This window comes from Rhipicephalus sanguineus, chromosome 4 (genome assembly GCF_013339695.2).
Source record: "Rhipicephalus sanguineus isolate Rsan-2018 chromosome 4, BIME_Rsan_1.4, whole genome shotgun sequence".
Taxonomy (NCBI): domain Eukaryota; kingdom Metazoa; phylum Arthropoda; class Arachnida; order Ixodida; family Ixodidae; genus Rhipicephalus; species Rhipicephalus sanguineus.
The window spans coordinates 2,103,980-2,125,708 of NC_051179.1; the positions used below are offsets into that span (position 1 = coordinate 2,103,980).

A 21,729-nucleotide genomic window follows, 5' to 3' on the forward strand; every position below is an offset into this window, starting at 1 on the left:
TTGTCCGTTGTCCTTTTTTGCACTAATTATGTTTGAAGTCAATTCACACCAACTAGCTCAACTCGCATCTCTAATACTGCTATTAAAGATAATGATTTATAGCCTGGCGAAAAAAAAGAATTTACGATTGACAACCAAGTCTTAGTCTCTACAACTGTGTACCAGCACACGCACGGAACAGACGGACTAAGACAAGCGAAGCGCTGCGGGTATGTTACCTAAGTCAACTACTTATGGGGAAGCCACACGTTAAAAGGAACTCCACCGAAGGCTACAGGTGGGCTGGAGCGCATAGAGCAGTCGTTATCAAATGATGATAGGCAAACTGCCGTGGTCCCTAAAGTGAGAAATGTACAATCATTGCATAATTCAAGTTTCAACAGATGGAGCTGTAACATAGAGGCTAACAAGGAAACTCGAGAAGACCACGCACCGAGCTGTAGGACGGAAAATTGCAGGTGCAACATCAAGAGATCGGGAGACAGTAAAGTGTGTCAGGTTACAATCAGGTATAGCTTCTTTACGTGGTTGATATTAGGCAAAGGAAGTGGACCTGCACCCGCCACGAAATGTGTAGGGCAGAACTAGCGGTGGCCAGTTAGAGCAACGGGGTCGCATCAAGTTAGATGGAGCGATAAAACTAACAAGTTCGCAGGGGTAAAATGGAACCAGCTAGGGCTAATTGGAGATCGCTGGGGGAGGAGAGGACCATCGTGCGTGACGACGCCTCGAATGTAAAGCTTGGTGGCGATAAACTGCCATCGGCCGCAACGTACTAGACCCAGATTCTATGTGTTTAGAGCTTCAAGCAATTTCGTGGCGCTTTTCAGTGACTCTGAAAAACGCAGATGGGAGCCCGTGCTGAAGCAAAGGTGCCCAAGGAAAGCACAGCTTCCATCCGGACCAGTGAGGAACTCAAGCTGTCGCCCACAGTCTGCAAGATTGGCCGAAGGTGGGAAGAGTTGGCTTCGCTTCGAGCATATAAGAAAGCCCTCGCTATGCTTGACTCAACACGCTCCTGATAACAAATGCAGCACCAGGGATGTATAAATGAAACAGCCTGCGCCTGAATGGTGCGCCTCAGGAAACTTCCAGTATCGTTTATTGTCGGCGTGGTGCATTTGTTTGTTCTGTTCAGCTATCTCTGGCAATCTCTCCTAGAGACGTTTAGAGCGATTTGTAGCAACTACCTGCAAAAAAACATAATGGTGCACAGAATTACACGTTCCATAAAGTGAACATAAGCTCGAAGTACTTGTCTGATACGGACCAGTAGCCGCGCTCAACAGCGCTGTTGCAGCACGCTGCATGAAGGTAAGGCGCTTATTATTGTGCCAGTGTCATATACTGGACACTTTCGATAGCGATCGAGTACGACAACCGTTGATTACGTTCTGAAGTGTCCAGCATGGCTGAGATAATGCATAGCATACCCATTACATCAAGCATGCCAAGCCGGCTGGGTCACGCGAACTGTTCTGGTGCTCTCTGGAGCACATTATAGATGCAGAGGGGGAACAGCGCAAAAACGGGACGAAGAAAAAAAAGTGACCACACAACACAGGCGCTGTGTGGTCACTTTTTCTTCGTCCCGTTCTTGCACTGTTCCCCCACTGCATCATGTTCCAACTGGCCCCTCAGAACACCCTTCTGCACATTATAGATGCATTAGATGCACCTGACCATCAAGGTAATTTGTTTCCCATCCCAAGTCCATGTCAAAACCGATTATTCATGGACTTGGCTGCGACAATTGCCGTTGACGGCAAGATTGTTCAATGGCCCGCTCACGCTAGCGGCACGGCAGCTCGCCGTTTACCGTTCTGAGGCTGCCGTGCGCAAGCGACTTTCTTCGCGCACGTCAGCCGTTCTTTGCCGTTCGGAGAATAGGTCCGATACCCATTTTCTCGCCGTTCTCCGGCAGCCGGAGAGCGACGTGGCCAATCAGCGACGGAAGAGCTACATCGGCGCGCCGCATCGTCTGCTTTCGGCTTCCCGCATCGTCTGCGTCCGCCGCGGGACGCTTCGAGCTGCTTGCTTTTGTAGCGTTAGCTACAATTGCCTAGCCGGAGCCGATTTCGCGTGGAGCGTCATGAGCCGTGCTGCGCATGCGCGAGGATCAGTGATGTCACACAGCTGGGTCACCGGAGCTGGCCTCTCACGCGCTCTCCGACACCGCCACGCGCGGCTCGCCGCTGCGGGTCTGCGCTGCTGGTCTGCGCGTTCGGGAGGAGTGGCGTCGTAGGCGCGGCAGACACGCTGGCGCCGACGCGCGCGCGGACTCCGTCACCGCCACGCGCGGCTCGCCGCTCCTGGTCTGCGCCGCATTCGAGAGGAGTGGCGTCGTAGCCATAGACACAGTGGAGCCGGCGCGAGCGCAGCTATTCGTCTTCGCTGTGCAGTTGCCGTCTGACACTGCGCTGGAGCCGCTTGATAGCGCCTCTGACTGGCGTTTGCAGGTGGGTAACGCCATGGAGAAGGAGAGCGCAAATGCTGCTCGACGGCGCAGTAGAGCCGAGAAGCTTATCTCATTGGATCCCGAAGTAGGTGCCTGGCAATTAGCGGTTCAGCGTACGAAGAATGAACAGAAGAAGGCTAATAATCCTAGACAATCTGGAAAGCTAAGAATAATCAGCTGAACCTTTGCTAACGCTACGTATATCCTGGCATAGCCGAGCTAAGCCACTGCAAATTTTTGCTCCGCGTTTTTCACGCTAGAAGTGAGGTTGTCGTCCGTGTCATTGCCAGGCATGGTTCGAGCAATCAATAGAGCGTTTTAATCTGTCCAGCATTAAAAAAGGCGTCGCGTAAAACCAAATAAAGTGTCCCCAAGGTGGCATTAGGTCAAGTGGCGCCACCTATGGAGGATTAGAAACAACTAACAAACGCGTAATCTATGTCCTCCGAGATTTCGGAAGCTCCCATCTCGACTGGCTAAGCCTACATTATCGATTATTTGACTACGGCTCTCAAAAACGGCGCCGAATCAGGACGAATACATTGCTGTCGAAGCTTAAGGACATGAATCTAGAGCATGGAAGCATCAGTTCGGAGCTTACATGCTACAGAGCGCACGGCGGCCACTTGATAGATTCGTGGTGGACGACAAATGCTTTTGGCAGTGCGGCCTTGTTTTAGGGGCGAAGCTCCTTAAGGCGGCACCCATTCGTCCCTCGTAGTCGTAGTAGTCGTAGTGCGTAACCAGTCGTAACGCTAGTACCAGATCTTGACCTCCAAGGTGGTGCCGGTGGGAGATTTTTCCTGTGCGTTGTTGAACAATAAAAAATTCGCAGCGTGCGCGTTAACTAAAAGCCGAATTCTTCTGTCTCTCATTCCCCATTAGCAGCCATTGGCATGTTCCAGTAGGAAACGTTAGTAGAAGTAGAAGTGTAAGTGTTAGCTAAAAGCCGACTTCTTCTGTCTCTCATTCCCATTAGCAGCCATTGTTTACCTCCAAGGTAGTGCCTGGTGAGATTTCTCCTGTGCGTGATTAAACAATAAAAATTTGTTCAAAACGCCGTTGATTGATGGAATAAACCAACGAAAGACGCCAGATGTTTTCTAAAAGCAAAACGAAAGAACGCCAGATGTTTCTAAAGCAAAACGAAAAGACGCCAGCTGCTTAACGAAAGACGCCAGAAGTTTTCTAAAGCAATGGTTTTCTAAACAATGAAAATTCACAGCGTACATGTAAAATTAAAGTGACCTGCAAGTCGTCATAACTCTCATCGAACCTTTAGTATAAACGCGCCCGATCTCACGTCGGTGATGATGTACTGGGCAGAATTCACGGAAGATTCATGGTTTACCGATGAACCTCCGCAGCTTCGCCCACTCATCATCATTCACTCCGTGGATATGCTGTGATTTTTCGGAGGCGCGAAAGACTCGCCGGCGAAGCTCGCCGTGCACGTTGGACAGCTCTCGCAGGGGCGGCGACGGCCGGCGTTCTACGGTACCGCGCCGTTGCGGTAGGCTTGTCGCTAGCGTGAGCGGGCTATTACACGTGACGTGTATATAGTTTAACGGAAAGGAAAAGGCGCAAACGAGACGAACACAAGAAGTGGCATGGACGAACGCCTTCTTGTGTAAGTCTCGTTTGCCCCTTTTTCCTTCCGTTAAACATGCACCAACTAGCCCAACAAAAAGTTCTAGATGTGTAGAGTTGTTCGCAGCCATACAAGATTTCACTCGTCAAGGTTGCTGTCATCGATAAGAAACGTAACTGCGTTTCATTACTTGATAACAGCAGGCACCGCCATAACCGCGATGTGCGCTGCGTCGCCCCAATGGACCACACTTATCCACTGGATGTCCGATCTAGAGCTGAACGTCAACGTCCGGGAAATAACATGCGTCGTACAAACGGAGGACGTACTTTTTCGGATGTAAAAAAAAAAAAAAAAACGCGCGCACTCTAACATACGCTGAAAGTCCAGTGGATGTTTGATTTCGGATTTACCAGCAGCGAGCGTCCCGCGGATGTCCTCCCACGGACAATAATTGGTTTATGCTTTTGTCGGCGCATTAAGCACGTACGCATTAAGTACGTATGCTATGACCATGATGATTTCAATAATATGTAAAACATCTGCAAAAGTCGTTTGATTTTACATTGAAAGTGACTGCCACCGCAAGTCATACTGCAAGATCATCTCCTGGCGTAGAGCTCAAGAAAAGATAAAATCTTCTAACCACCTCTTTTTAATTGTTTTTCGAAAACCGGAACAAAACGGCTAAAGAAAACCTCTACTCGCCTAACCAGTGTTTTGGTGGGTCTTGTCGCCGTATATTTTTGTAGCGCTTCGGTTTCGCGTTACCCGTTCACCTCCAATCGTCATGGCCATCAATAGTGAGAACCGACAGAGCAATCGCCGGATCAACGGAACAAGAATGCAGCTGGGCTTTTTCGCGCGCCTTTCGAGACGCCACAAGTGTCGCACCACAACTGTGCGCATTGGAAACTCGGTGAGTGAGTTTTTATTCTGTGCATATGGTTAGAGGGCCATTTTTTGCGCGGGGAGTGCTGACGCCGTTAACAAAACTGCGGTTAGGCCTACCGTCACAACTCGCGCACTGCAAGTCAAACTTTTTTTCTGGTTTCCTACACACGGCACAACCACCTGACGGGCCTGCTTGCGAGAAGACAAGCAAGGAGACTAAGAAATTTATTTAAGTTTTTGCTAATGAAGCCGTTCAGTGGGATTGTTGTAAACACAACCGTCTTTGTTCCGAGGAGTCTTTGTTAAACGTACCGAAGCATCATGGTCAAGCGGTCGGAACAGCTCAGAAAACTTAAATCTCATATGTGAGCTCTGATTAAGAGGACTGCCGCGAATACGTAGGACCCGTAGACACCGATGGCGGGGAACAATGTACAGATATCGCTTGAGATCTGCTCACGTTTTTGCGTACAGTAGTGACAGTGATGAAGAGCGCGAAAGCGAACTCCCATAGTAAGTGCAAATGCATGCAGTCGCCGAGGTGTTCCTTCCGTAGACAGGGGTGTCCCTTCCACGCTACAGCGTAGTCATAAACCAGTAGAACGAAGGTAGGCACATAAAATGAGTAAGAAAGAACAGGCATACCAGCGTGACGCAAGAACAAAGTAATAACACGGCACAAATAACTAAAAACGATAGGATAAGTAGAGGCAAAGAGCCCTGATTTGCTGGTGCCTATCCCGACCTTTTATTGTCTATGCGCTGTTAATGCCTTCCTAGTGGATCCTTACCAACTCGCCCAACCTTCATGCTTGGGTTCGATTTTACTGCAGAAGTGTCCTTCGACTGGTAAAATTAGCTGTCTAGAGCACGACTCGTCCTCTGAGGTGGTCATTCAAATAGGCTATATTGTGCGATGTCTTCATGAATATCCACAAAGCAAGCTTGCACTGTTTTGTTTTCCCGTACCTCATACGTTTATAATCCCTGTGCACCTTTATGTTTCTGCAGAACAAGTGGAGGCCATTGTCATTACCACTGGGTTGCAACTGATTGGAGCCATTATCAAGGCACTGTATCCTGCTTGGATATGTGTGTGTTTGTGCGACTGAACCTTGAGCAACTTTGCGAATCTTATGTGAAGTGCAACACCAAGGCATGTTCTCTAGACCGAAGGTAGCTACCCCATGGTATTTTTGTTTTTATTTTTGGGGGCATTTTCAAGTTCCTATTGATAGCTTGCATGTTTCATGGATGCAAGTTCTTAACATGCTGTATTCCAACATGATGGCTTTGATGACATCTATGTAGTATATAAATGAATCACAGTTAACCGGCTTCAATGTGATCACAATGCCACTGGATTGTTCTGGGCTCTGTGCATACATAATAAAGAACCTCACTGTACTGATAACATTAACGTGACATCGCAAACTTTGTGCCCCACCATGTTGGTTCTCCAACATGGCATTTACGGTTAGATCGCTGCAAGCCATCTATTGCTGCTTTTTATTGTGCCTCTGTACAAAAAATGTGCGTGGAAACCACTACATTAAATGCGAGATATTTTTTACCTAAATTTCTGTTTGTTCTATATATGTATCTATTTGTTCGCCCATTGTTAGTATTCAACGTGCCAGTGCATAGTTCATACACAGTGCAGAGTGCAAGCGGTTTTTTAAACTTTCATTTGTACTCTGCATTGCATCATGTATCACTATCTTGACGTCACTGCAAAGCCGCACTTTCGTGAGACCAGTATTGAGCCCTCTGTGTAAAATAACCTGCAAGAACCTGTTAATATACACAACTGTACGTCACGAAAGATTCTCCTTTCTACATAATATACGTTGCTGTTATTGCAAAGCCATACTTTTGTGAGACCACAGTGTTATGCATATAATTTAGTGCGAGATACCTTCACCAAGTCTGTCTTAGTCACATATACCAGGTGTCACAGCCATATTTAGCCAAGGATTAAAAAATACAATATTAGAGGCAGGTAGGTGAAATCAGCTGCAAATTGCTGACAGCCACCTTGCACACTACAGACTATTCTGTTTCGTAATTGATTAATTTGTTAATTAGGATTATTTAATTAAATTGCTAAATATAGACTTTAGTTTCTCGAATAGGCAGCGCACACAAGGCAACGAACACGTACACAAAAAAGACGCAAATACAAGCGCTGTACTGCAACTGCAAGTGAGTTGCAGTACAGCGCTTGTGTTTGCGTCTTTTTTGTGTACGTGTTCGTCGGCTTTTGTGCGCTGCCTATTCGAGAATCATGGCTCACCAACTAGCCCATCTGTACATTTTAAGCATGGACGTTAGGCAAGAAATGTGACATGCAACGTTCGAGAGCGTCTTCAGAAACCCCCACTCCATTATTTGCGATAAAGAAAATCTCACGTATACCATTTTTTCCAAGCTGCAAAAAGAACCACGTCACTAGCGCATTCGCGCGCATCTAACATGCTGCTCTCAGCCGTGGTTTGAGCGAACGAAATCAACTGCGGCCGCGACTCGCCGGCGCCACTGCAGCGGTAGGCCGATAAGTTAACGGTGGTTTCTTGGCCCGCACTCGCTACAACTTGCACCGTCACGCGCGCCAACTGGCTGACGCGGGCCAAAAAACAACCGCGAACTTATCAGCCTACCGCTGCAGAGGAGCCGGCGAGTCGCGGCCGTAGCTGATTTCGTTCACTCAAACCACGGCTGAGAACAGCATGTTAGCTGCGCGCGAATGCGCTAGTCACGTGGTTCTTTTTGAAGCTTGGAAAAAATGGTATACACCAATTTCACAAGGAGGCTGCCATTTTTAAAGCTCTCCACCGCCGCAGCGCCGTCTAGCGTCTGCGATGTTTCGCCGCCCTTCCGGTGTGTGGGGTTCCGTGGCAGTGTATGCAGCGTATACGCTCAGTTCACAAGGTATTGCTGTTATTCGCGGTACACGGGCAAAACAGAGCAACGCTTTTCGAGTGTAAAGGCGCTGGCAAATAATCGCTTAGCTGTCAGCTTTAAAATGGCTGAAACAGCAAGCAGCGGCTGCCACGAGACGTTCCCGCAGCAGCGCCGACGATGAGTAGAATGCCAATGCAGTTCTTAAGCAGCATCTGCAAATTGGTAATTGCTTTGTATGTTTTGTTATAGCTGCCCTTGTGTGGTTCTTGGAATATGCACTATAAGAGAGCGTTAACATTTTGGACAACTCTCGAAGTAATCGGAGAAACGTAAATTGAGATGAGCGAACACGTAGGCCTTTGTCCGGCTGCGCGCTAGGTGCGCGCATTAGTGTTTAAGATGACTCTCAGATTTCCGTGCCGTGATTATTCAAGTTAAACGTAACTCTAATCCCTAACAGACCATTTGGTTCCGCTTAGCACGTCGCAATACAATAATCATGGAACGACAGGAGCACAAACACCCATGCCTGTGTTCATTCGTGTCGCCGTCGGAGTTAAAAGCTTGTGGCCTCTGATCGTTGCCTCATGATAAGAAACAGATGTACGACGGGTGAGCTCAAAATTCGGCGTAGAAACAACACGATGATAAAATGAAAATAGGCCTGTTGCACATCTGGAAGCATGGCATGGCGTAAGTTTGCTTCGGCGCGCGCCGCCGCCACTAGCGATACGCCGAAAGGGCGCCCGTTTTTGGTAACATTATTGTCAGATTGTTTTCTGGCGTATATTTGAGAAGCATTACGACGAGCGCACGTGTCCAGGTAACGACCTGGCTTTAACGAACGTGGGCCGATTATTCACGACACCCAGGTTGCCGCGCGAAATAAGAAAAGGTACGGTTGTAATAACGCTACCCCAGTTATCGTCACAAGATTGGCAAGTCGAGAAAGAACGTGCTCTCGACGAAACGTTAGAGACGCCTACCTGCGCCAAAGCACACATGTCATGCGGGCCTTTCTGTCATGTATTTTGGAAAGTGCTAATTCGATAATCTCGAAATTGCACGCACAAAGATGAAACATTTTCTAGCCGCAGGCATTGTAAATCATGTGCTGTAGCATAGAAATCAGAGAGGTTGATGTTATGAGAGAACAACTCTTGGCCAAACATCTTGATATTAATCATCAGCCTTGAGATTTCTTCTCTTTGGTGCAGATGATAAAGTGTACCAGCACCCAAGCACATTCACAACCTGTGTGATGACTTGAAAAAGTGGCCATAAGTGAAGGCACCACATATAATATACTATATGCGGGAGAAGAAGGCATGCGACCTAAGAGAAGCGAAGTCATTTAAACGGATTGTGCACTTCGCATGCCTCGGCTGCCAGTCCTTGACGCTTCCGTATACCTGTTGCCGCAGCCAAACACAGCGCAGTGGTTGCTCGTCAACCTGTTGTCGTCCGACATTTCGATTTGCGGCAGCATAATTGCTTCAGCGCGTCGAAATATGCAAACACGTTGACCTCTCACGCACCACGCGTGCAAAACTCGTGAATCCGCACACACCAGCGGCAGCGGTCGGGCGGTTGGAGACGCGGTGGAGAGAGAGAGAGCGGCGAAAATACACCGGTTCGAGGCTACGCTCCTCCTCTCCGTGAAAATGGTCTATACGTGAGACTTTTTTATCGCGAATAATGCAATGGGGGTCTCTGAAGCCGCTCTCGAACTTTGCATGTCACTCTAAAAAAGACAGGGCGTGCAAACACGGACACAAGAAAGAAGTCAGGGCACCACAAACGCCGACTAAGAACTGAATAGATGCACAACGGCGGAAAAGAAAGAAGGCACGAAAACTTATCTGCGCATGCCCATGCAATAGGCGAACCTTTCAATCCGGCACGCGTGGGGGCCTACGCGAAAGATAATTGTGAAGGCATTTGATTTCATTTCTATGCAAGTTAATCGACGGTTGGCTCACGCATGCGCTACCACAATTCTCCATATGCCATGCCTCAATAATCAGACGCGCTTCTTCATTCCAACGTTGGTACAAAACTTCGCATTCACTGAATGCGAAGGCGCATTCATTGAATGCGCCAAACTTCATTGAATTTTGGCGTGCACGTACAATCTCGACAATGTAACGAAAGATTAGAAGGTGAGCCTCGGGTTAGTGATCTTTTATGTTCTAATAATCTCTGGTTAATGCAGCGGCCCGTCTGTCCTACGTAGAAGCGGCCGCAGCTGAATGGGACCTTACACACCACACTTGTACGGCAATCAGTGAATTTGCTTGTGTGTTTTACGAAACAAATATCAGTTCGCTTCTTGTCTTTTACTCGCTCATTCTTCCTCTGCACAGCGACACATATCTTACCTAGCTTATTGGCAGCCGTGAAAACAACATTAACGCCGTATCTACTTCCTACTTTTTTTAGCCTGTGAGATACGCAATGAATGTACGGTATACCTACGACACGTTTCTTCCTATCGCTTTCTGCAACCATGCTCGGACCTAACATAACGGATTTCTTTAAACGCTCAGCGACAGCGGTCACTGCATCACGGGGATAACCTACATCTAAAAGACGCCTAAGCTGTGCGTTATGTGCTCACACCGTGCTCACACGACTTGTGCTCACAAGACTTGGTGAGGGCAGACTTAAGGCAAGACATGGCGATATCGTTTCTCACAACCTTCGAGTGCTTCGACGAAAAATTTAATAGCGGTTTTGAAGATCTAGGAGCATACTGCCAGCACACGTGGTCCTTCTGAAACGTTAAGGAAATGTGTAGAAATTGTATTGCATTATTCTGAGGCAACTCGTTAGCAAAGTTAGCCCTCCTCCATTTAATTCAAATTTTTCGTTCACTGAGGTTACCACGTTTTCAAAGCCCTCACCACTAAAAAAATCAAGTAATCGTCCACATAACGAAAACCCTTAATTACAGAATTACCTAAGGCACCTTCCAAAAGTTTGTCAATCTTGCTAAGGTATAAATCACTAAGAACCGGAGCAACCTTAGAGCCAATACATATACCTGATTTCTGCACATAAACGCCTTCCTTCCAACCTACCAGCGTCGATTTTAAATACATGGAATTTCTAGAAAAGCCCCGGTAGAAACACCACATTTATCGGTGAAAACCGTCTCGTGCCCTTGTTCGTTAATACATTCATTAACACATTTTAACAAGTCCTCATGCGGCAAGGAGTAATAAAGGTCTTCAATATCCATACTAGAAGCTTTACAACAGCCGGGGTTCTCCTGTGAGAGGAACTGAACTAGCGCCTGAGAATTACGCATATGAAAAGGGTCTGGAAAACTCAACGAAGGTAAGCAGTTCTGCAAATAACTAGATACAGCGACTTGCCAGGGGCCTTTCTCTGAAACAATTGCTTGAAAAGGAATCTCGTTCTTATGTGTTTTCGCTGAAAAAAACAATTTTAAAGTAAGTGATTTAGCCTTCTTGACATTGCGAGCTATTCTCTCAAGAATATGTCTTAACAGAAGGTCGACAGCACGTTGCCTAACTACTGATGGTTTAAGTATTACCGTCCTAAAATCCTTTGTTATGGCTGTGAATGCTTTTTCCGAGAACAAACTGTCCGGCATAATTACAAAATACTCTTCCTGATCTGAAATTACTACAGATAACGTGTCATTGATATCAGTCTATATGCATGACATCCAATGAAAGAGCCAATCTGTTTTTGCATCATGTGGATTACTGTTCATTGTTGCAAACATGCCATTATGTCTGTACAAAATGTGCGTGTATTCCTTGTGCCAGATATTTGTTCACTTCTGTTCTAATCCTTTAGGTTGCGGTATTGCAGTTCAGATGTAAGCGTAGTCAATTTATTCTAGTAATTTCGTTTTCCTTCAGAAAAACATGTTAACATCACTGCTTTATGTGGGCAAGTAAAACAAGTTCAGGGCAGATTACTTTACTTACTGGAGGAACACTAGACTTTACGTTGTGTTAACTGACTTCAAGGTGCATTTATTATTTCTCTTCTGTGCTACTCTGCTGATGCTAAAATTAACGTGTACACTTTCTCTTGTTATTTTCAATTCTTGTGGGTCCTTATCAGCTTTTAGTTAATGTGTTCATATGTCAGGGTCTGCTGTGCCAGGTGTTTTTATGCACACAAGTGATGTGTTTGCAGTATGCTTTTTGATAAAAATGCTGTTGATCGTGCAAGTCTATGCCTCAGTCAGATCGTCACGAAAAGCTGCACAAATCTTATTAAAAGGCTTATATGCATTATTTGGTTTCACATTAATAAGCTTAATAAATACATTAACTGGGATGACCATGCATTTGACTTAATACACAGTGCCTTTTATTTTGCATATTTGAGCTTATTTGGCGCATTTGCAAGCTATATATTTTTCTGATGACTGTGTACTAAATAAACTACTAATGCAGTTAACATTAAATATGTTGAACTTGCCGGGAATGCTATAGGTGTTGAACGTGCTACTGCTGTGGATCTTGTGCCCTGTGCTAATGTGTTGTCACTCATGCAACTGTTACCAGCGAGAGTGTCCTATATTTACCTTGGGGTACTTATTAGTGAACACAACAGCACAGTAAAGCAAGTAAAGAATGGTGCATATAATTGGTGCTCTTATTCTTGAATAGAGTACAACCTCTAAAGCATGAGAACAGCTGAAGTATGACAAGAGATACACCAAAAAAACTAACTCATACTTCTCCATTTTCAATACTTTAGAAGCTGTACTCCAAACAACCTATGCACCATGCTCCACTTTCTTTACTGTGCTGTTGCGTTTACAAATATGTGCCCTCAAAGCAACTAAAAGACCTTCTTACTGAAGGTTGCATGGGTGATAACATATTGCCCCAAGACACAACATCCTCAGCAAGAGCCCATTCAACATATTTAATGTAAGTTACATTGGTGGGCAGTCATCATAAATGTATGAGAACTGCTTCCACATGCACCAAATTAGCCGAAATATGCATGATAAAGGCACTGTATATTAACTTGAATAGTCACAACTGTTAATTTAGATATTAGGCTTGTTATTGTGGAACTGAATGATGCATGTAAGTCTTTTATTAAGGCTTCAGAAATACCAGATTTATCACGGATGTCCGCATTTAAAATCCGACACGTGTTCCCTGGACGCCCTTGTACAAATTATTGAGTCCGGCGGACATCTGAATACCCGTGAAAGACGTGTCGAGGACGTCTGAGTTTTGTTTGCGCGAAAAGGTCTGTCAGACGTCCGCCGTACGTCATTTGGGATATGTACGGATGTCCACTGGACTCTCGAATATCCGGCGCTGAACATCTGTCGGATGTACTGGAGATTGTTCGTGGTACATTGGGGCGGTAGACTGAGCGCGGCTGCATATATGTCGTCCCGAGCGTTCCTTCGACCAGTGAGCCTACAGAACTGTGGCTAACAACACAAGAAACAAGTTTCCAACGAATGTTCAGCCTCAGGGTGCTGTAACGCATTAGGCGCTGTAATCTGGCATGGGCAGACGACAGTGACTTCCGCGGAACATGAATTGGAGAATTGGCTGTTTGTAATTGGGCGCTTAGGACTAACGCCTCAGCATCGCATCAGTGCCGCTGGAGTATGCATTAAGCTTACTTGCTTTGAATAAAAAAAACATGCGCGAGGTTTTCGTGGAAGTCATGGTGTTTCTCCTGGGCCCACAACGCAAGGGTGAGCATACTGTATGAACGCAGAGCGACCCGAGCGTTGATGGCTTCTACGCAGTGGCCAGGTTTGCCTCTGGCTACATTAAATATTGTTGCGAGAGGAAACGACAAACATGGAACTCGAAGCGAACGGCTGTTTACTTTCGGCCACAACAGCCACTAACCTCTTCGCTCTCTTCTTCTGCCACCACTAGCGCGTGGCATCACCCTCTTCCCACACAAAAAAGAGATCCTATTGATGCCGACGCTCTGAATAACAGTGAAAGCTTAGCAAAAAAATGTTCGTCTGTTGCACAGCACAAGGGCAAGATCAAAGAGATGAGAAAGCAATGCACAATGGTCCTGAAGGCAGGCTCCGCACGACAAAGTTCGTGGCTAGCAGTAAACGGGAATGGTACGGCTTCATCCTGGAGACATGAACAACATCCGAGGAGCGTAGTCTATGGCAGTGGTGCGATGCGCTGCTGGGACAACTTCGTAGTTGACTTCACTGAGGCGATAAAGAACTCTGTAGGGTCCAAAGTACCGGCACAACAATTTTGCACAAAATGGCACCTAAAGCAGACTGACCTTTGGCCCTCTTGTCATACCGTAACGCACCTGGCGTGACCGGGTACAGCCCCGCTCAGCTGCAGATGGGGCGCAGCCTCAGGACTCGCCTTCCAGTCCCACCAGCCACGTTGCTCCTCACGCTGCCGACTTCCACAGGCGTCACACTGCCCAACGACGTCAAGGTCTTGACTGTCGGCATGCTGCGCAGGATTTGCGTCCCCTGGAAAAAAGTATGGATTCGCGACGCAGAATATGCTGGCACAGGCCTTAGCCCAGTGTCCACGCTCCTACGTGGTCCAGACAGAAGCAGGTGCTCTCGTCCGCAGCCGGAGACACCTGGTTCCGCAGCAGTCTCCGTCATTGGGTGGTTGTGACAGCGGCAGCTCCAGTCCACTGCCACAAGAATCCAGAAGCCCGCCAGCCACAGACTCCAACTTGCTCAGAGCCTGCGTCCAGTAGTCCAACTCCTAGGGCGGTTACTCCTCTACCAGTTGCATCGCCACTGGATGCCCCGGCTACACCCTCAATACTGCCTGTCTCGGTTGCGCGCACTCACTCTGGACTTTGCGTTAGTCCACCGTTGAGGCTGAACATGTAGAGCGTGCCATGAGGCAATGGTTATGAGAGTGAGGTACTACTGTGTTATTTTCCCAAAAGGGGGATGTAGAGGGCGAATATTAGGCGCCCTCTAGGATGTAGCATTAAAAAAGTGTCTAGTAAAAAAAAAATGAGTTCACTTCTGCTGGTGAGCGTGCGTCTTGATTCCGCGGCCCTCGGCCGCCTCGACTCAAACCCGCCCACCACACCCAACACCTTCTGTACTCGGTTACACATGTCAAGAAAAAATCGGCTTTTCGCCGTCAAAGGACCCCACCAGCCAATGGCGTCGCCATGTCATCATGGAGTCGCGATCGACCGTTTTCTGCCTGCAGGCAGCGCTTGGACCCAAGCTTCTACGAGCGTCCGTGCCGTAAAGTAGATGCTCTGGACGCCTTTATTTGATGCGAAGCAGCTTATGGCGGAGTTCATTCTGGTGGTGGTGTGCGGCGTGACCACCCTTACGCGCATGCTCAAACCCTCTCTAAACACCTCCTGTCCACTTAACGCCTGCCGAGATCGCTGAGCAGCGGGTGGAGCAGCGGAAGGCTCAACGCGCCGAAGCGCAACATAAACGTCGGCAAGCGGACCCCAAACTCCGGGCTAGGGAAGCCCAGCGCAAACGGCAACGTCGGCGGGAAACTGCTACGGATGAAACGCGGGCTCGACATGCCAAAACGCAACGGCAGCGTCAGCAAGCAAACCCCGCTGTACGCAACCCCGACGTCGAAGCCAAGCGTCAGCGTCGGCAAGCAAGCCCCGCCGTACGCAACGCCAGGTCAAAGCCAGGTCAAAGGCTCTGTTGCTTCAAAGAACACTGACTTCAAGATCGATTCAGTCGAGCAGCTGTTGCTGGAAGGAATCGCAGGTGTGACCCCGCAGAACTGGTTCCGAGACTGCAATCACGTGATAAAGCTTGAGGATGAGACATGGGAGCGGGATGGCATTATAGACAGCCAAACAGAAAGTCTCATAATTTCTTTGGGCACAGATTCGAGTACTTCTGATGAGTCAAGCAGCTCTGACATGAGCGGAATCGAAGAACTGCCATGAGCATCTCCATGTGTGCTTTTTCAAAGTTTCAATCAAAAGGTTGCACGCGTGCCTAACAAGAAACTTGGATATTGCTTGTGAGGTCCATTAGTCACTGCTATTTAGTTACTTTTGATTGCTTATTGACTTCATTTTAATTTAATCTGCTGAGCTCTGTTTCGTTGCACTTCGTGTATGTTCTGGTTACATTGCCGTGGTGTCATAATAATTGTTGGGATATTGTGTGCCAAAACAACGATGTGGTTATGCGACATGCCGTGCTATAGGGTTGCACAAGTTTTGCCCATCCGGTGTTGTTTAACATGCACCGAAACATAAGTACACGGGCGTCTGGCATTTCTGATCCATCGAAATGCGACAGGCTCAAACCTGTGCGTTTTGTGTCAGCGGCCGTGTACTGTGCACTGTACTGTCACAGCGGCTTGATGTGATGATGTATCACAGCCATGAACTTTTACATTATACGCTGCATTAGCGAAAACCACATTTCTTAGTTGAGGATTGAAGTGCTCAAAATTGTGTTCATTTTTCTGTGTGATGTCATGCCAGTAGTGCTTGATGCCTTGTTTCATTGCTGCCTCAATGGGACCTGATAGTGTGATACTGCTTCTTGTCATTGTTTTGTTTTTAAATGCGAAGCATTTCTTAGCGAACCTCTGGCACTCTGAGCGTTTCTATCTATCTATCTATCTATCTATCTATCTATCTATCTATCTATCTATCTATCTATCTATCTATCTATCTATCTATCTATCTATCTATCTATCTATCTATCTATCTATCTATCTATCTATCTATCTATCTATCTATCTATCTAGCCGCCTACGTCTGGATGCTATCATGATCGCCTCGTTAACTTGGTGTAGACCAAAATTTGCATGGGAGGGTAAGAGGATTTGACGAATCTGATTGTCGGGTCATTACATGAATAACGTGAAAATCCTGTCGCGTACGTCGTCAAACCCTTTCCACTAGACACGTGTGCCACATACCCGTTTGCCACGGGCCGCGTGTACGGGTATGCGCCACAGGTGATTGACAAATTATATCTACCCAGGAGCGGCGAGAACAGACACTGGTAACTTAAATGCTAGAGCGTTAAGGAAAACGAACATTGGCAGCGTTGACTCAAGGAATGGAAAGAATGAAAATTGGGATCCCAGCAGGAATCAAACCCAAGTATTCTGCGTGGAAATCAGGTATTCTACCACTGAGCCACGCCAGGTCTATAAACTGGTTTGCAAAAACAGCCTACGCAGGCGTAATAACGGTGCAACGTCGATTCTGGTTGTGGTGCTTGCTGTCAAATTTACAAGAAAGCAATGAACACTACATGATACTCCTACGATGTGTACTCCTACGATACAGGCGTCATATCAGATTAACGTCTGTGGTTCTAGTGCTGGGTCCGCTTTTATAGCAGTGTAATAAACATTACGTTTTTATTCCTATGATTCAGCAAGCTATATTGAAGCATTATTGCTCGACCCCGGAGGAATACATTAACGAAAGTTACGTATGATATTCACATCATCGCACTGTAAAGTGCACTTAGTCCGCAAGAGCGACGCAGTGTCCCCTTCATTCCTTACGACGCTGGGCGATGGCCTCATGCTGACCGAGGATGATGCCAGATTGACTGACAGCCGCTTTGTAGACTAGGATACGTATGCCACATACGCCCAGGCAGTCTACGAATACGACAAACACCATCCACTGATGTTGGTCCTCGTAGTACTAACCAGGCCTACCAGCCTCGACGGCCTATACCTCACCAACGCGAAGGGTGGCTTCAGGTTTCGACATGTCGCCGGCTCTGTCGACAGACAATTTGTCGACGAAATGACCGAGACATCTACGAATTTCAACAGCTCTACTATACCACATACTTCACTACACATGGACCCCTCGTCACCATGATCACGACCGGATCCTATAACAAGTCATGACAAGCTGCTGGTGCTCACTGATCACGGTGATGACGCCCTCGTTGAAGAACTGTCAAGAACTTCTTGCACACATGCACACGGGTTCGTGAAACTTGCGTGCGTTCTCGGGACACATATAAGCACTACATATAAGCTTACCGCTTCGGGTGTTGGTAATACCCTCGTTGCCATTGGCAGCGTTACCCAACCGTAAACAACTGGTTATATAACACATATGCGGCAATTAAACATATATATGTGTGCGTATAAAATTTATACAAATCTTTAGCGTCATTTGCAACGTGTCGCTCAGTAAACAAAGTTACGCCACAGTCACCTACCCACCGCATGATTCGTATATCATCAACTCCCACGGTACGTGGGATCTGCCGAATTTTTCATTTACTCATTTCCTAATGTATTCTACCATCTCATTCTTCGTTATCAATGTGTTCCTGCTCTTACCTATTTTGATTTGTTTATTATAAATGGTTATGGCAAGCAATGCCAGCAACGAGTTATGGTTATCACGTTCTGTGCCAGAAGTGCAAAAATGTTACTGTTGACATAGAGTTCCAGCAACGAGTTATGGTTATCATGTTCTTGTCACAAGTGCAAAATGTTATGTCGACATGGAGTGCCAGAAAAAAATTATGGCTATCATGTTCAGTGCCACAACTGCAAAAATGTTATGTTGACAGAGTTCCAGCAACGAGTTATGGTTATCATGTTCTGGTCACATTTGCCAAATGTTATGTCGACATGGAGTGCAAGCAAAATGTTATGGTTATCACGTTCTGTGCCACAAGTGCAAAATGTTATGTTAATAATAATTCATGGTGTTTAACGTCCTGAGACCACGATATGAATATGAGAGACGTCGCAGTGCAAGGCTCCGGAAATTTTGACCACCTGGGGTTCTTTAACGTGCCCCTAAATCTAAATACACGGGCCTCGAGAATTTTCCCGTATGGCTGTGATACAATAAAAGATATGAACTGTTTTTATGCATACGTTTTTTTCTACCAATAACAATTATTATTATAGACAATACCTGTTACATACTGCATGCACAGGGATAGAAAAAAACAACGGCGGCCATCACACTACATGAAGGTGCTTGACGAGCGAAGCTCGATAAAAAAATCTGTTTCAGTCTCTATTGAATTAAGCGTAAGCTCTCTTAAAATCTTCCAGTTCAATGGTATCATGGTACTTGCGTATTTTTGCTGCGGTGTGTGCGTGGAGACGGTCGTCATCTTGCATAGTTTGCATAGCTATTATATTTTCACGGGGTCATGACGTTGACGAAGGCAGCAGACGGCGAGTACAGCATAGCGGCGAGTACAGCATTGGCCGCGGAAAAGCTGCTCATCGTTGGGACGCGCCGTCTTTTATACATCATGCATCGAACTTTCCAGCCTTATCACTGGTGACCACTCAAGCTCTGAAATAAGCTTGACTGTTCGCGTCTTGCGCGCAATCTTAACAACGATCTACAACAATTGTGAGGCTTCTCGAACACTGAGGCGCAGTCTGCGCCGATCATTGCTGACAGTCTTTGTGGGCGTAAACCGAATACAGCAAAACTGAAACAAGACAGGCCCGTGGCAGGATCGTGCCGCAACCGGCCTTCCATTTCGCCTGTACCAGGGCTCGATACTGTAAACGTTAACATTCGATCACGTGTGGCGCGTACCCGTATATACTGGGCTGCCACACTTTTTGTTGACTGAACACGCAATCTAAACTTCACTGTTATAAAGGCTGAATAATGCTGGGAAAACGTTCTGAACTGCGGAAAATTTTATATGTACCAGTATATATACAGCACAGTAACTTGCTGCATGTATGCACTCTCATCATAGTGCGACGTTCCCATTTTGCATGCACACATTTTGCTAAACACACTAGCGCTGCGAGCAAGCGAAAACCGAAACTGGAACTGAAATTGGCTGCAAGCTGCCGGACTACTTGCGTAGTAACACAAATGTGCGGAGGCCCCGCCTCCGTAGCCTTCGCTCCAATGTCAAGAAAAGCTGTCGCCGAGTATAAAAGCGATGTCCGGAATTGCTGGATATGAGAGGGCATTGTTCCCAGCGAGCGGTTAATGTTCCCAGGAGTGTTCTGGGCGTGCAGCAGCTCTGGTAAGGGCCGAGTTCCCGGGTTCGTTTCAGCGTCGATCACAGAATCGCCGTGAAAATTGATTTGATGGTCACGCCTCTCACAGTGTTCTACAAGAGCGCTACGTTGCGTTCCCCTTTCTGTGTTGGCAGATTCCGTCATGAAAGCTGTGGCATTCACCTTCGGTGAAAACAAGTTCCGTAGGTGAAAGCAAGGCCTTTCATGACAGTATCCGCCAACGCCGAAACAATGTGAGGATAATGGAAGCGGAACGCAGCGCTCTTGCAGAGCACTCTGAGAAGCGTGGCCACAGGCGTGCGCAGAGGGGGGGGGGGGGGGCAGGGGGGCGGCCGCCCCTCCCCCTTGCCACCTAAGAAGAGGGGGGGGGGCGAAAAGTCTACCCCATAAATTGACTTAACAGGGAGGGGGGAAGCCGCGATGAATCTCCTCTCTCCTCCCCCCTGAATGGGAACCCTGCGCACGCCTATGAGCGTGGCCGTATGTTCAACGGCGCTTCTGTAATCGACACCGAAACGAACCCGGAAAGGAGGCTTTTACTACAGGCGCATCCCGAACACCACTGGGAACAATGCCCTCTGTAACATATGCACGGCCTTCACGGCGGGATAGAAAGGAGTAGCCGAGGTAATGGGATAAAAAGCGGCACCCACCACAAACAATACCCAGGGACCGAACAGTCGCGGGATCATTTCAAAACTGCAACGGGAGCCATTTCTCCTACTAGAATTGCTGACCAGAGAGACTTTACAATTAAGCAACGTCATTGAATCCTCGCAGCCTGAACGACATCGGCGGCAGCCCACAGGTGGAGCGCAGACGGCGTAACTCGTGGGGCACCAGCGGTATACCCAAGCTCTCGTCCAACCCACTAGTGGCCACATTGGCCCCGAAGCTGCGCCGCGCTGCTTTCAACAGGGTCAAGCCTGCAGCCGGTACGTCCTTCTGTGCACAGAACACAAGTGTTGCGGCACTCATTATGGCGACACATCAGAGAGGAAACAGGCACATGACAGTGTAGATACTTAATAAAAAAAATACAGTTTCGCCGCAAGGGTGAACCAATGAATGCGATAGCAATGAATTGGAATGTTATTTTGCGCAGAGGCGCATGGGTGCGGCCATATTTGACCACGTGATGGTGTGTGGGGGCGAGCGAATCACAAGCTGGTTGCAGCTGCAGGGTGTAAGGAAGTCAAAGGCTTGCACGACAAAACGTAGTTCTGTATTCTGGCACACTGCAGCGCAAAAAAACACACAACGGACGGAACACGAACGACGAAGACAAGCGCTGAACTTGCAACAACCTTTTAATTGGAAAATTTCACATATATTTATGCTGTCCGACGCACACGTCATTCACTAAGACGTCATTCACTTTCAAGTCCGCCCACTCCAAGCTCGTTAAACGAGCTATTGCCACGTCGTGCTTCAAGAACGCTCTTGGCAAATCTTGCCCTCACTGTGGTTCAGAAGCGTTCGAGCGTCAAGCTGAAAGACTGCTCAGCGCTGGGTATCCCCAGCCCCTCCTCATTTCGGTTGCAGAGAGCCTGCTAAAGAAATTGCGCCATCGCCCGCACAGTTGTGAAGCCAGCGCACCGCGCAGGCAGAAGGTGGCTGTGATACCCTGTGTGCACAAGCTTTTTCACAACTTGAAGAAGGTGGCCAAGCGGTACGACGTGAAAGTGGTATTCACGGCACCACACAAGCTGTCTAAGCTCTGCAAAATGACCGACCCAGAGGCAAGGAAGCAGCAGGTCTATGGCCCAAAGCACAGGCGGCCCTTTGTTGAATGCGCAGAAGGGGTGGTGTACAAAATCCCTTTAAAGTGCGGAAAAGTGTACGTGGGCCAAACCGGGAGGTGCGTAATCGATATGCTAAATGAGCATGCGAAC

The 21,729-nt window shown here is 47.4% G+C and overlaps 1 protein-coding gene across 1 annotated transcript; it reads left to right on the plus strand.

Annotated features, from left to right (window-relative positions):
- Positions 1–848: 848 nt before the first annotated feature.
- LOC119388677 (uncharacterized) lies at positions 849–20,879 on the plus strand. Its single transcript, XM_037656130.1, has 2 exons — positions 849–952; positions 20,615–20,879. The coding sequence occupies exons 1-2, from the start codon at positions 849–851 to the stop codon at positions 20,853–20,855; spliced, it is 345 nt and encodes a 114-aa protein (XP_037512058.1). The 3' UTR covers positions 20,856–20,879.
- The last annotated feature ends 850 nt before the right edge of the window (positions 20,880–21,729 follow it).